The sequence below is a fragment of the Grampus griseus genome (genome assembly GCF_964374135.1).
Source record: "Grampus griseus genome assembly, chromosome: 9".
Taxonomy (NCBI): Eukaryota; Metazoa; Chordata; class Mammalia; order Artiodactyla; family Delphinidae; genus Grampus; species Grampus griseus.
The window spans coordinates 44,643,355-44,659,839 of NC_139003.1; the positions used below are offsets into that span (position 1 = coordinate 44,643,355).

A 16,485-nucleotide genomic window follows, 5' to 3' on the forward strand; every position below is an offset into this window, starting at 1 on the left:
CATGCTCTGGGTCAAGGACAATGTAATGCGTGACCTTAAAGTGCTTCTCTCCCAAAGATGACATATTAGCTACTGTACACACACACACACACCTTTCTTTTGAATATAAACTGATAACACACACTCTATCGCACTTCAGTTTGCTAAGTTCTCTCACTTGGTCCTCACAATGACATCCTGAAATTGATGTTTTTAAATTTTTATAGATGAGGAAAATGGAACTTAGCACAATGTCAGCACTGATGTAGTTGTTTATTCATGTTTTTATTTTCCTTACCTCATTTACAAAATATTTCAGAAGTCTAAAATCACATAAATATGACCAATTTGCTTTTAAAAAATGAAGGCTGCAGAATAAAACCAGAGGCAGGAAGTCAAGCTAGTGTAGATTGAGTCAAACAGGGCAAACGTTAGTGTACGGTCATGCAGGCTGAATAGGCCTCCCCAGTTCCCAGCATTAGATCATAAATTGGGTCTGAGTTTCCGGGAAACCTAAATAAAAATGAAAAGAAACCATTTACAAGATTCACATCATTCATGAGGATAAAGCACGCCAGTTCCTCAGAAGAAAGAACACTTCCCTTACAGCTGAAAGAAATGTCTTCCACAGGTATTCACTGGGTACATTGCTTCTCACTCCTGGCTGCAGACAGGCTTACCTGGGCCCCATCCCAGATCAGTGAAACGGCATGTCTAGGGGGAGGCCCAGGTATCAGCATATTTTCTTTAGAACTCCCCAGACCATCCTAATGTGGAGCCAGGATTGAAAGGCACTTACAGAGTGAATTCTGAGTCACTCACAGAGCAGCATCCCAGGTAGATTTCTATAATAAATCCCAGAGTGAGGTTTATGTGTCCACCAGCCTGGAACAGTAGGGGTCAGTTTGAAAGCTGATCTGAACATGGATCTTCCAGCTCAATTTCTGGTGTGTTCCCTGGGAATGGGAGCAAGGGAGGGTGAAGGGTTTTAGAAAATGAAACTTAGATAAGCTGAGTATTATTCCCACGAACGGAACTTTGAGTAAAGTGATAGGTTATTTGGTGGCTATGGAGTGGAAGATGATTTCAGGGACACAACCTGACTTAACAGGGAGCCCATGGGAGGCTGACTCAGAGCCTAACCACCCCCAATGGTCCACGGAGCCACCTGATGGTCTGGAGAAATTGCCAACAGGTTTATTTTATGCGTCTCTGCCTGCTACCTGTTTGTGACTCACGATTAGGAGAGGCGCACGTGGTTTCTCCCTTTTCCTGATATATTGGGCATTTCGTCAAGCATACAGAGAAAATAACCGCATTGGTAGAGGGCTTGCAGCTCTGCTTTTCCACTGACCCACGGCCCCCAGAGTTTTCTGTCTCATTCACTATCTGCAAAGGAGACACCAAGGGAATGAAAAGCTGCCCCAAGAAAAATCCATCAAGCTTCAGACTTTGGGAAGCTCATGATAGGTCATTAAAAAAAAAATTATTTATTTTATTTTTATTTATTTTTGGCTGCGTTAGGTCTTCATTGCTGCATGTGGGCTTTTCTTTAGTTGCGGTGAGCGGGGCTACTCTTCGTTGCTGTGCACGGGCTTCTCATTGCGGTGGCTTCTCTTGTTGCAGAGCACGGGCTCTAGAGCGCAGGCTCAGTAGTGGTGGTGCACGGGCTTAGTTGCTCCACGGCATATGGGATCTTCCCGGCCCAGAGATCGAACCCGTGTCCCTTGCATTGGAAGGTGGATTCTTAAGCAGTGCGCTACAAGGGAAGTCCCTTGATAGGTGACTTTAATTGCGCCAAGCATTTCTATGAAATAACCTGGCAATAGTGAATATTTCTACAGGTAACACCATTAAAAGCTTGTCATCATTCAGTGCTTTGCAGTTTTTTAAGTGCTCATTTAGGTCACATTACATTTGATCTCTCAGCTTCATGAGGGTATCCGTGGAAAGCAGAGTGCCCTATTTTCCAGCAGTTAAAGAAGGAAATTTCTATCACATCAGGTTTTCCAAGCCTCCCTGAAGATCAGAATCACCTGGGACACTTGTGAAAGATCCACGCCCCTCCAGAAATGCTGGCTCACTAGTGCTTGGCTGGGCTAGGGAATCTGGGGTTTTCTTCCTTTTTGTTAATAATCCCAGGTAGTTCTTATGTGTAGGCAAATTTAGGAAGACGGCACCTGAAGGAAACCTGGATAACGGATTGGTCAAGAAATAGCAAGAGTCATTGGGAAAAGCTTCTCTAGGTTTAAACTCTGAAGGATCTTGGCTTAAATTTTGCCCCCCAACATTCAGTAACTTTGTGAAAATTACTTACACTTTGTCTCCAAATTCCATAAATTAGGAATCATTCTATCATCAGAGAGTTAGTATCAGAAAAGATAACTAACGTACGTTTAATTGTCCATTACTAATATGGTGCCTAGAACATGGTAGCTGCCTGATATGTGACAGTGACTGATGCTAATGACCAAGTGGCCAAATTGTGAGTCACACCTCTGAATAAAAAACCCTAAACTCTGCCTCCTTCCTAAAGCAGTGGTTCTTAACGGAGGGCAATTTTGTTCCTAGGGGACATTTGTCAGTGTCTGGAGGACATTTTTGATTATCACGACGGTGGGGGGCTTGGTGGGGGGGTGAGGAGGGGTTTGCTGCTGACACCTAGCGGTAGAGGCCGGGGATGCTGCTAAACATCCTACCATGCACAGGACAGCAAAGAACGATGTGACAAAATATCAGTGTGCATCTGTCGAGAGAAACCCTATCCGAAAGGGACAGTGAGACAAGTGAAACATCCCGTAAGTGGAGGGATAAACACTTTGAACCATTGGCTTCCCCACCGTGGAGGTGGATCCAGTGGGACACAGGTTGTTTCTGGTGGGTCAGGAACGGCTATGGATCTGCACCCTGGTAGTGCCCTTGATCGGGGCTGGCTTGGTACATACTCAGGTCCACCATTCTTCCTGTAGGATACAGTGTGAGTGGCACCCCCTGGAGCTGAGCAGTCAGGCAGCCCTGGCCCGGACCCCACTTATCACTTTGGGTAAATCTTTTTTTGTGTGTGTGGTACTTGGGCCTCTCACTGTTGTGGCCTCTCCCGCTGCGGAGCACAGGCTCCGGACGCGCAGGCTCAGCGGCCATGGCTCACGGGCCCAGCCGCTCTGCGGCATGTGGGATCTTCCCGGACCGGGGCACGAACCCGCGTCCCCTGCATCGGCAGGCGGACTCTCAACCACTGCGCCACCAGGGAAGCCCCGGGTACATCTCTTTACCTCTAGTGTCTGAGCACCCCGTCTGGGGTACGTGTTGACCTGCAAACTTGTGGCTCCATTCCCTGGAGGTTCCCCTTCAGTGGGTCAGCAAATGACCCTGGAAGCCATATTTATAAAAATCACCGAACTCTTACATTCAGGGCATCTACAAGATCTGGAAAATGAAGACCTAAAAGTTCTGCCAGATATCACTTCTCTCACCTCGTGCAAATTAACAGTTTTTGTGGGTCTGAGGTGTTTGGATTAATTTCGTGTTCTCTATTTTTACTATTATTACTACTATGACTAACACTATTAACGGTACTTCCACTGCTAATAATAATGATAATAATAATTAACAGTAACACAGAATGTCAGGGGTAGTACCCTGTTCTTTAAGACTAAAATGGAACAGTCTCAAACACCATCCCTAGTGTATATCTTCACATCTCACCAGGTATTCCGGGGTTGGGAAAGCTTATCCCTCACCTGGACCCCAAGTTCCTGCTTCATCTGATGCCGAGATCAGTCAGTGTGTCCTCTTGTTATCTTTACCCATGACTGTGTTCACTCAGACTAGCACAACCTCCACTCACGCCAGGCCTCTGCATGAAAAATAGACTTTACAAAAAGTTTGCGTAGGTTCAGGGGACTTGTGACAAATAACTTGACGTTAAATCATGCCTACCCTCTGCCTGAGAATTCTGTCTGCTTTTCTGCCAGCTCAGACTCCAGGCGTTTGTCATGTTGCTGGATTCTGGCCTTCAGGCCTCTTTTGCCCCACTCTGTATGGCCAAATAAACAAAGAAACGAATGAATAAACAAATAATATTTGCATTTATAGATAAAATATATATGTATATATGTGTATGTGCATTTTATGTGTATACATATATTGATGTATAAAATAATATATACGTGTGTGTGTGTATAGGCATATATTATATATATACAAACATACACACACACACACATATGTGTAAATGTTCTTTTGCAGAACAATTCACCTCGCTTCCTTTATTTCTCGCCAGAACACTTGGATGTAGTTGTTGTCATTTCCCTCGTTTTGCAGATGAAGACTTCATCTTCACAGCTCTTCAGAGGTTCCAGAGAAGTCAAGTTTGTTGCTTGAGGTCCAATAGGGAGTAAAGGCTATAGGGACAAAGCAGAGACAAACCCCTGACTTCTCACTTCTAAATCCAGAACTTTCCCTTTCACAGCAGCAGTTCTCCACTCTGGATGCACGTTAGCATCACCTGGGGTGGGCTTTGAAAATCCGGGTGCCAGAGCTCCAGCCCGGTACAATGAACACAGAATCTCTGGGTGTGGCGCTCAGGTAACTGCATATTTAGAACGCTTCCCTGGTGATCCTAAAGTGCACGCCTGCCTGCTCAGACCAGTCTGGAGACCGAGAACCATCACACGCACAGAGGTAATGTGTGCGTGTACTGTGCTCCTGGCTTTTCTGGACCATGGACTATGCCCTGCTTTGCTTCCACACCCTCACCCAACCTTCTTCTCAATGTTGTCTCAGACCCAAACTTTTGGATCATTTGATAACATTGCACGTGAGCATTTACCGGTCTGAAAAGTCTGTCCACAAACCTATTCTTTCTCATCCTCTCTTTCCTCTTTACAGGCACAAAGAAGCATTCTCATGACTCACCAGCCCCAAGCACTAGCTCCACTAGTCGCCTTACCTTGCCAGGTGGGTAAATATCGTTGCTTCGTAATCTTAGTTGATCACAGACAGCAGAGAGGACCCGTTTCTCAGGAGTTGAGTTTAGCAGTTGATAAGTGGGGAATCTGGCCCCTTGTGTATCCTGTTGACCCCATGTTATCAGAGGGCTTTGTCTCTGTCATCCACATTTGTAAGGTTCTCCCAAGAATGGAGATAACATATTCATAGTTGGTTCACAATCTCTCCTGCTCACTGATGGAAAGAGTAGAATCTTGATCTTCCTTAAGGTTCATCGGGACATGCTGTGCAAGTATTTCTTTGAGAAGCAGGTGGCACAGGGGAAGAATGAATTTTTGGTGAGAGAGAGAGACTTGGGTTCAAATCTCAGCTTTGCCGTGTTCACACTGTGCAGGCTCACTACACTTATTCAGCTTCTTGGAGCTTCTGTTTTCTCATCTGTCTGCATGATAATAAGAATCAGAAACAATACTCATCAATTTAACATAGTACTGACTCATAGAGGGTGCTCATAGCGAGTATCTACTATTGAGAAATAAGGAGGTCATGGACGATCTGTACTGGATCCTATCTAACATTTACTAGAAAATTTTAAGCATTCATGACAATCCTGTGTAATCACTATTTAATATGAGAGGTACCTATTGGTCACTGTCTCCATGCATAGGCTTACATTCTCTATGCAAATTAGGTTCCAAGTAAAACTTGGAAAAACACATTTATTTGGAGGGAAGGAGAGATTATAACAGGTAAATATGGACATTGTAGAAAAATCGAAAAGTAATACAAATTAAAAGAAGGAAAGATGTTGCCAAAATGCTACCACTCAGAGCTAATCAAGATTACCTCTCCTTCCAGTGTTTCTTAAATACCTTTTTTTCCTAGATTGAGATTATACTCTACATGGAGTTTTGTTTCCTCCCTTTTAAAATTTACTATTACATTATGAGCTTCCCCCCATGTTATTAAATATTTTAAAACTATTTCAACGATTGACTAACATTTCATATGATTATGCCACAATTTATTTATATACAGCATCCATGGAATTGGTTTCAGGACTACCCACAAATACCAGAATCCGTGGATGCTCAAGTCACCCACAGTTAACCCTCCATAACTGCAGGTTCCACATCTGTAGATACAAGGGGCCGACTGTATTCATTAATAATCTGACATTTATATAGCTTGCCTTTTTATCATTAATAACTTTACGTTCTTGTACATAAGTCTTCTTCTGAGTCTGTAAATATGGATTTAGGACAGATTCCTGTAGGTACAATTACTGACTCAAAGAGTATGTACATACTTAGGTTCTTGACCCATTATTGTCAAAGTGATTTCCAGAAAAGTAGTATTATTTTATACTTTTAGCAATGAGTTTGCCATTTCACTTTGCTCTTGCTACTGCTAACATTGATACTTCACTAATTTGATAAGAAAAATTATATTCATATTTTGTTTGCATTTAGTTTATCTTTAAAAAACTATGTTTTCTAATGTTAATTTATCTTTTACATTGTTTCTTTGGGGAATTTCCATGCTTCATCCATTCAAAGAGGGACAGTGACTTGCATTGTAGCTACTCTGAAATAGGAATGTTTTGCAAGCAATGGGGTGTTATAATTGAATTAACAGCATTTTTTTCTTGGTTGTACATGAAATAATAGTTCACTTTATAATCAGTGGCATCTTAGATTAGCTGAAATATAATCTATGTCCATCTGCCTTTTCAGCCTCAACTTAATGCAGTGTCCCTACCCCAGTCCAACAGCTGGACTCAGTGTCCACTGAGTAGCCCCTGAACTTACTTGCCTCTCACTCTGCCTAGAACAGTCTTTACCCTTTTCTCCCCTGGTTAATTTCTCTTTGCAGTCTCTCCAAACTATCTAGGTAGAATTAATGCTGACGTATAATTATTTGCTTATAAGTCCTTTAACCATTGATTGGTGGCTTTTTCAAGGGTAGGGACTGTCTTATTCTTTTTTATCCCAGTGCCTGCTGAGGTGACGAGCACATATTTTGTGCTCATAAATGTTTATGAGGCCGGGTGCCCTGGTGTGTGAGTGAGCACTATCCAATTTACTTTATGACTAGATAGAAAGCAGCCGTCCTCAGAAGAAGGCTCATCTTGGAAATTGGATTTGTATCAACTATACTAACTTACAGCTATACAACTATAACTATACAACTATACTGACTGTTTTTTAGTACTGAGTAGACCTTGCTCTGTAGTCTCTGGAAGCCCATTTCATCTTGTCCCTGTTTGTGGTTAATAACCTTAGGATTATAGTCATTATGAGGAAAACATTTCTAAACCCAACAACTTCAGTGTGTAGTGATGGTGTTTGCTCTTCTTTGTAAAGTCATAACATTCCTGGGTCAGGTGGGACCTCTGACATACTGGACACCTGCACGAACAGGCAGACCTAACCTGGTTTCCACCTGCTATGCCAGGGACCTATTGCTGGCCTGCTGGGATTCTAAGACCTCTGAGTCAGAGTCTCAGCCACCCTGTCTTTGGCCTTAGTTTTGCAGTCTAAAGTGGTCCCAAATTGGGTGTCAGGATCTGAGTTCCAACCACTTGAAAGCCTGTGGAGGTGGAGTGGGTCGTTCTCAAAACACTTGACATAATAAACCATGCTTTGTTTAGCAGACGCCCTCCACGTCATTCTTAATGACAGCCAGCCCGCTGTTTCTCCTTGTGACCTCACGAACGCCACACGTTACCTCCCACAGTGCACATGCCTCTACCACAAGCTCTTGGTACAGGCTGTCAAGCAACTTAAAATATGTTTTAGGATACTCAAAGAGCCAAACGGAGGAATAAAAATCCTTTAAAACCAATAAAAGAAAATTATGCTGAAGCCAAACAAGAACAGAGATATGCAAAAGAAGCAATCCAAAATCTGAAATGTTAAAAAGCAAACAAACAGGGCTTCCCTGGTGGCGCAGTGGTTAAGAACTCGCCTGCCAATGCAGGGGACATGGGTTCGAGCCCTGGTCTGGGAAGATCCCACATGCTGCAGAGCAACTAAGCATGCAAGCCACAACTACTGAAGCCTGTGCGCCTAGAGCCCGTGCTCCACAACAAGAGAAGCCACCGCAATGAGAAGCCCGTGCACCGCAACAAAGACCCAATGCAGCCAAAAATAAATAATAAATTAATTAATAATAATTTTAAAAAAGCAAACAAACATATAGTCATTGGGATTTTTTTAAAACAAAGAAAAACACAGTTGGTGGTATAAACTCAAGGTAGAACACAGCTGAAAAGAGAATTAATGTTGGAAGATAGTCCTTAGGTCTTTATACCAAACATATTGTACAGATGGAACCATATAAAAAAAGAGCTTGAACCATAAAACTCTTAGAAGAAAATATCCTTATGACCTTGAATTAGACAACGGTTTCTTAGATATGATACTGAAAGCCCAAGCTGCCAAAGAAAAATTAATAATACAACTTCATCAAAATTAAAAATGTTCCATTATCAAGAAAACTAAAGGAAAATTCATGAATGAAAGAAAATATTTGCAAACCATAAATCTGATAAGGATTTAGTATCCAGAATATGTAAAGAATTCTTATAACTCAACAATAAAAAGACAAACAAGACAATTAAAAAGTGGGCAAAAGATTTGAAGAAACATTTCTCCAAAGAAGATACGCAAATGGAACGTGAAAAGATGCTCAACATCATTAGTCATTAGGGAAATGCAAATCAAAACCAGAGTGAGATACCACTTCACATGCACTAGAAAGGCAAGAATAAAAAAGATGGATAATAACAAGTGTTGACAATGATGTGGAAACATTAGTACCACCATACATTGCTGATGGGAATGTAAATGGTGCAACTACTTTGGAAAACAGTTTGGCAGTTCCTTAAAATGTTAATCATAGAGTGACCATAACACCCAGCAGTTCTGCTCCTAGGTATGTTCTCAAGAGAACTGAAAACATAGGTTCACACAAAACCTTGTCTACAAATATTCATGGCAACATTACTCATAATAGCCAAAAACTGGAGACAACCTAAATACCCATCAACTGATGAATATATAAACAAAATGTGGTATATCCATACAATAGCTTATTATTTGACCGTACTAAAGGAAGAAAGTACTGATATGGTCTACAACATGAAAGAACCTTGAAAACATTTTGCCAAGTGAAAGGAGCCAGACACAAATGGCCACATATTGTATGATTCCATTTATGTGAAATATGCAGAATAGACAAATCTATAGAGACAGAACATAGACTAGTGGTTACTAGAGCCTGGGGAGGGAGAAGAATGGAGAGTGAGTTCTCATGGGTATGGGATTTTTTTTTATTGGTGAAGAAAATGTTTTGTAAACTGTCACTGTTTGCCAATGACATGATACTATACATAGAAAATCCTAAAGATGCCACCAGAAAACTACTAGAACTAATCAATGAATTTGGTAAGGTTGCAGGATACAAAATTAATGCACAGAAATCTCTTGCATTCCTGCACACTAACAACAAAAGATCAGAAAGAGAAATTAAGGAAACAATCCCATTTACCATTGCAACAAAAAGAATAAAATACCTAGGAATAAACCTACCTAAGGAGACAAAAGACCTGTATGCAGAAAACTATAAAACACTGATGGGAGAAATCAAAGATGACATATACAGATGGAGAGATATACCATGCTCCTGGATTAGAAGAATCAACATTGTGAAAATGACTATACTACTCAAAGCAATCTACAGGTTCAATGCAATCCCTATCAAATTACCAAGGGCATTTTTCACAGAACTAGAACAAAAATTTTTACAATTTGTATGGAAACACAAAAGACCCTGAATAGCCAAAGCAATCTTGAGAAAGAAAAACAGAGCTGGAGGAATCAGGCTCCCTGACTTCGGACTATACTACAAAGCTACAGTAGTCAAGACAGTATGGTACTGGCACAAAATATAGGTGACACCTATGGTCACCTTATCTTTGAAAAAGGAGGCAAGAATATCCAATGGAGAAAAGACAGCCTCTTCAATAAGTGGTGCTGGGAAAACTGGACAGGTACATGTAAAAGAATGAAATTAGAACACTCCCTAACACTATACACAAAAATAAATTCAAAATGGATTAAAGACCTAAATGTAAGGCCAGACACTGTAAAACTCTTAGAGGAAAACATAGGCAGAACACTCTATGACATAAATCACAGCAAGATCCTTTTTGACCCACCTTCTAGAGAAATGGAAATAAAAACAAAAATAAACAAATAGGACCTAATGAAAGTCAAAAGCTTTCCCACAGCAAAGGAAACCATAAATAAGACAAAAAGACAACCCTCAGAATGTGAGAAAATATTTACAAACAAAGCAACTAACAAAGGATTAATCTCCTAAATATACAAGCAGCTCATGCAGCACAATATCAAAAAAACAAACAACCTAGTCCAAAAATAGGCAGAAGACCTAAATAGACATTTCTCCCAAGTAGACATACAGATGGCCAACAAACACATGAAAAGATGCTCAACATCACTAATCATTAGAGAAATGCAAATCAAAACCACAATGAGGTATCACCTCACACCAGTCAGAATGGCCATCATCAAAAAATCTAGAAACAATAAATGCTGGAGAGGATGTGGAGAAAAGGGAACCTTCTTGCACTGTTGGTGGGAATGTAAATTGATACCCCACTATGGAGAACAGTATGGAGTTTCCTTAAAAAGCTAAAAATAGAACTACCATACGGCCCAGCAATCCCACTACTGGGCATATACCCTGAGAAAGCCATAATTCAAAAAGATATATGTAGACTTCCCTGGTGGTGCAGTGGTTAAGAATCCACCTGCCAATGCAGGGGACACGGGTTCGAGCCCTAGTCCAGGAAGATCCCACATGCCATGGAGCAACTAAGCCTGTGAGCCACAACTACTGAGTCCATGCACCACAACCACTGAAGCCCACATGCCTAGAGCTTGTGCTCTGCAACAAGAGAAGCCACCGCAATGAGAAGCCTGTGCACCACAACGAAGAGTAGCCCCTGCTCACCACAACTAGAGAAAGCCTGCGCACAGAAACAAAGACCCAACGCAGCCATAAATAAATAAATTTATATAAAAAAATTGTCAACTTAAAAAAAAAAAGATACATGTACCACACTGTTCATTGCAGCACTATATACAATAGCCAGGACATGGAAGCAACCTAAATGTCTATCAACAGATGAATGGATAAAGAAGATGTGGCACATATATACAATAGACTATTACTCAACCATAAAAAGAAACGAAATTGAGTTATTTGTAGTGAGGTGGATGGACCTAGAGTCTGTCATACAGAGTGAAGTAAGTCAGAAAGAGAAAAACAAATACCGTATGCTAACGCATATATATATGGAAGCTAAAAAAGCTGTACTGATGAACCTAGTGGCAGGGAAGAATAAAGACACAGACGTAGAGATGGACTTGAGGACACAGGGGTGGAAGGGAAAGCTGGGATGAAGTGAGAGAGTAGCATGGACATATATACAGTACCTAATGTAAAATGGATGGCTAGTGGGAAACTGCTGCATAGCACAGGGAGATCAGCTCAGTGCTGTGTGATGACCTAGAGGGATGGTATGGGGGGGTGGGAGGGAGGCTCAAGAGGGAGGGGATGTGGGGCTATATGTATACATATAGCTGATTCACTTTGTTGTACAGCAGAAACTGACACAACATTGTGAAGCAATTATACTCCAATAAAGATGTGGAAAAAAAAAAAGAAAATGTTTTGTAATTAAATATTGGTGATGGGGCTTCCCTGGTGGCGCAGTGGTTGAGAGTCCGCCTGCCGATGCAGGGGACACGGGTTCGTGCCCCGGTCCGGGAAGATCCCACATGCCGCGGAGTGGCTGGGCCCGTGAGCCATGGCCGCTGAGCCTGCGCATCCGGAGCCTGTGCTCCACAACGGGAGAGGCCACAACAGTGAGAGGCCCGCGTACCACCAAAAAAAAAAAAAAAAAAAAAATTGGTTGATTGCACAACCTTGTGAATAAAATAAAAAGCACTGAACTGTACACTTCAAATGGTGAATTATATGGTATGTGAATTATGTCTCAATTTTAAAAATGAAAGAGCATGGAAGATAGATAAACAGCTCTAAAGGCTCAAATTCCTAGACAGTAAATGCACCTCACTTGCCATACCTAAGTAATACCAAACACATACCTAAATGCATTGTGTGAGATTGTTCCAAATTATGTCAAGGGTGAGAAAATATTAAATGCTATAAGAAGCTGGTTATGTTCAAGGGAGCTGCGAGCAGGTTGCCTGTAATAAAATGACAACCAACTGACAGCAAAATTTGCATTAGCAACAGCAGATGCCAAAAGACAATGAAGATATATCTTTCATAGGCTGAGGGAAAATAAAGCATTATATAATAGCTAAAATAGCTAAATTATTAGTTATGAATGAAGGCAAAGTAAAAACATTTTAGGTTTACCATGACATAATTTAGCACTCCAGACTTCACTAAAAGAAGTATAAGGGACATACCTCAAGAGGAAGAAAGGTGAACCCAAAAGCAAAGTGTGAGAGACAGGAATTAATGGTGAGCACACAAGTAAATAAAGCATGTTGGTAAATGTGAGTAACTAGTCACCATAAAAATAATGTCCATATTTTTTGCGTTAAAATAGGAAACAGAAGCTATAGATGGAAGAGGGGATATTTAAGAGGGAGTTAAGGAATGCTAAGATCTATTCTGTCTTCGGGCAGAGCTTTGTAATTTTGTAACTTTTTTTGCAACACAAAGGATCATCAGTAAAAATAATAGAAATATAACCTATAGCATCTAAGTCAGCAAATGAACAACAACAAAGAAAGGGAATACAGAAAATGTATCTACTTGATAGAAGGCAGAAAGGAGAAAAAAGAAGCAAGGAGTAAAGAATGATTATAAAATTAGATAGTAGAATCAAGTCCAAAACTATCAGTAATAAGAATAATTGCAAATGGCTCAAACTCTGCTCTTAAAATACAGAAATTTGGATTAAAAAAAACAAAATCCAGCCCTGTCCTTTTAAAAGAAACACTTTTAAGAAAAACTCCCAGAAAGTCCGCTAATGTATGGCAGAAGAAATTCCATGCAAAATATAAAGCTAGTTCTTTGAAAAGCATCATCCATTTTAACATCTGTACAATATCCTATTATATAAATGTGCCACAGGATGTTTAATCATTTTTCTGTTGATGGTGGTTTTCCTCTTTTTTGCTATTGCAAACAATGCTCAACATAATGTTGGGCAAGAAAAGCAAGTTTCAATAAGATTTATACCATCTAACGCAATTTGTATTATCTTTAAAAAACAAGCAAAAATAAAAGTAGATATTTTATGGTTGCATAGAGATGCAATAATTGAACGACTATATGCACAGGAATAATAAACATCAAATTCTGGATTTTTTTTGTGGGGGGAAGGGAAGGGTATATTAGGTACTTAAATTCTACCTTGGTATTTAATCTCTTTAAACAAATTTTTGAACAAATACGCAAAATGTTAAGATCTGCTTAAACTGTATTGAGAGAGTACCTGGGTATTTGTTATATTATTAATTATAGTTTCTGTTTGCTCAAATATTATATATTAAAGAATTTCCTAGTGAAAAATCTGTGACTGTCTTCCGAGACAGTTTTGTTTGTCACATGTGTCAGTCCTGAAGCCACCAGAGACCACTTCATTAAAGAACTGCTTGTGTGGTTTACAAAATTATCAAAGCTTTCTCCTGACACGCCAGCACCAGGAAACTGCTCTGAGGACATCACCTTGATTCCTTGCATGCCCATAGCAAAGTGACTCTTAGATGGTAAAGTAATAGCACCTGCAGACAATTTTTTTCTAGTGCCAACTTCAAGTGTGCCCCATGAGGTTTGTGAACGCAGTCAAGCTCATGGGTGGGCCGTAAATGATGGAGAGCTGAGCCAATGTTGGCTCTCGCTGGAGGAGTGGCCCAGAGCTTCTCTTCCAATCATGACTGCTAACGATGGAGACTAGTCAGTGGCTTCTGAGCAGATGCCCCCAGCGCCTCGGTCACATCACGTTTCCGAAGTGATCGTTAGATGGAAAGGCACAGTACCGTAGTCATTCGCTGATGCAGATACCTGATTGCTCCTGTGTGAGCAGCTTCTGGCTTGCACGGTAGTGTTGGCAATAGATGCAGCTCTGCTTCTAATCTCTGTTGCCTGATGTAGAAAGAGTTGGTGCGTTGAGATGCCAGCTGGCTTGCAATGACATTTTTTGTGTGTCCTGTTCTAGGGGACTACGGATAAAACATCCATTCAGAGGATTCCTCAGAAGAGAACTGACCAGCCCTGAGGCCTGAAGACATTTTAGGAAGCTTATGTTGCTTTTACAAAAACAAAATATTATGTGTATTGTAAGTTACTGAGTGATTAACTTCAAAAATGGTAACTTCTGATCTTCCTAATACAGGTTTTTAACAGTAAATACTTTGGTATGTATTGCACATCTATCAAATATCAGGGGCAATGCTAGGTTCTTCACACGTATTATCTCATTTAATCTTCACAACAACCCTCTAAGGAAGGTACTGTTATCTCCATTTCACAAATTAGGAAACTGAGGCATACTCAGATAAATAGCTTGCCCAAAGTTAGCAGGTGGCAATCCTGTACTCTTTGCTCGAGTTTCATTGTCAGGCGTAAAGACTGATGTCAAACAGTCCACACTGGAACAGCCTTTCTTTCACAGTTGTACTCTGCCTGGGGTAGAGTACAATTATGCAGGTACCGATTTCAGGCACAACTGTGGGGTGTGGAGGGATCCTGCATTGTCTTAATTTTAAGTAAAGATTCCCACGAGTGGTCTCTGCAATTGCCTTCTATCTTGAGTTCAGTTTAAGGGATGCCAGTTGTCATCCTTACTATGGACTAGAGCAAAACACATTTGTTATATGTGATTTAGCACTTCAGAGCTCTAGAACCCTAAAGAAATTTAACTTTACAGGCTTCTTCTGGCAGAGGTCATAGTTGGTGTGAGCACAGGACAGAGCTACTGATTTGGCCTTACACTCCCCATCTTCAGATGCACACGTGGAAAAAGGCACACACTAATGAAAAAAAATCGAACAAAATACTTAGCTTGCGTAATCTCCCAAATATTTTTCTCCTTTGAAAGAGCATGCCTCATGTTCTTTGTGCTTGCCAGGAGAAACAAAATGAAAACAAAGAACTCAATTGAAGATGATCATCTCCTTGAGGGAGGGCTTTCTTATTCTTTTTTATTAATTAAAATAATATTTTTATTAAATTAAACGATTAATCATTAAATCATAAGGTCGCAGGGCATTTAATAGCTAGCAGTTGTTTGAATAAGAAAAGAGCTTATTTTCCAGCCTTACCTAATTGCTCCTGCTCTTTCAGCTGTTTGTCAGAGAGACTTGAAAACTGTGCCTCAGCCTCTCCAGACGATAGTAAGACCTGAGTTGAGGTTATAGCTTTGGTGTAAAACAAAAGTGCTCAGGCCTCAAATTTGAAACTTCAGAGGAAAGGAGCTTGCCGACATTCTTCTTTGAGCAAACACAGGCAACAAATCTAGGTATCAAGGCATTGTGGATGCAAAGGAGAAGTATTAGGTTTTGTAGATTCTAGTCAACTGGTGTGTATTCTAAGTGATTCCCCTCTTCTTTAGTAAATGAGAGATTTATGAAGGTTACTGAGTATGATGCCGAGTAGTTTACTCATTCATTAAATATTTTTCAGCACCAACTGTTATCAGTACTGGGATTAAATTCTGGGGATGCAAATCTGTATAACACCCTGTCCCGTCCTAATGAAGTTTATAGCCAGGATCAGTGATCTGTAGGGTGAAGCATAAGGAAGAGGTATCTCAAAGACCAGGGAATCAGTGGTTCGAGAATGGCTTCCAATGAAGGTGACTCAAAGAATTATTATGGCTCAGCATAGTAAATGCAAAGAGTCTTAAGAATCAAAAGTCATTTGTTTGTCATTTTCCTAATTATGTCAAGATTAGAGTTCAGGGACTGAAACTCCTTCCATCCTGGTTGGGTATCTAAGCCACCCTTCCCATCTGGGGGTTCCAGCTCATGGTTAGGAATAGCCCAAAGTGATTGAATGAGGCTCAGTATTTGTACACGGTATAAATAGTTTAGAATGTGGGATAGATGATTCTGCTTTGCTTAAAATGGCACTGGGTTTCAGCAAAGTGTAGGTAGCTGAATGGAAAAACAAACATATATATATATATATATATATATGTAATTTTTCCCCACAAATGCCCATTTTGGATAATTAGCCTTTTGTGAATCACAGTGGTGTGTTCTCTGCCAAATAGTCACAAATAAATTCATTAAGTTCATCTCTTCGTTGTGTGCTGAGGTCTTTCATGTGGTAAAATCCATTTGTACGGGGAATGACATGACTTTTCTGTACTATAATAAGAAATCCACCAGGGAGGCCACCATTAAAAGGCTCCTTGTGATGACCTTTCATCTCCTGTGCTGTGTAATGATGGTAGCCACATACCAAGCACCTACAACA

General features: G+C 40.6%; 1 protein-coding gene across 2 annotated transcripts in view; it reads left to right on the top strand.

Annotated features, from left to right (window-relative positions):
* The window catches only part of PDE1C (phosphodiesterase 1C), a gene marked incomplete at both ends in the record, with an annotated part of 550,586 nt that overhangs the window by 526,337 nt on the left and 7,764 nt on the right, over positions 1-16,485 (top strand). Inside the window, 2 exons of one of the 2 annotated variants that reach the window (XM_082661640.1) lie at positions 4,870-4,938; positions 14,222-14,284. In XM_082661640.1, coding sequence (XP_082517766.1) covers positions 4,870-4,938; positions 14,222-14,235 — 83 coding nt within the window. Of the gene's footprint in view, positions 1-4,869; positions 4,939-14,221; positions 14,285-16,485 lie in introns of those variants that run through there. The other variant, XM_082661639.1, reaches the window with a different exon arrangement.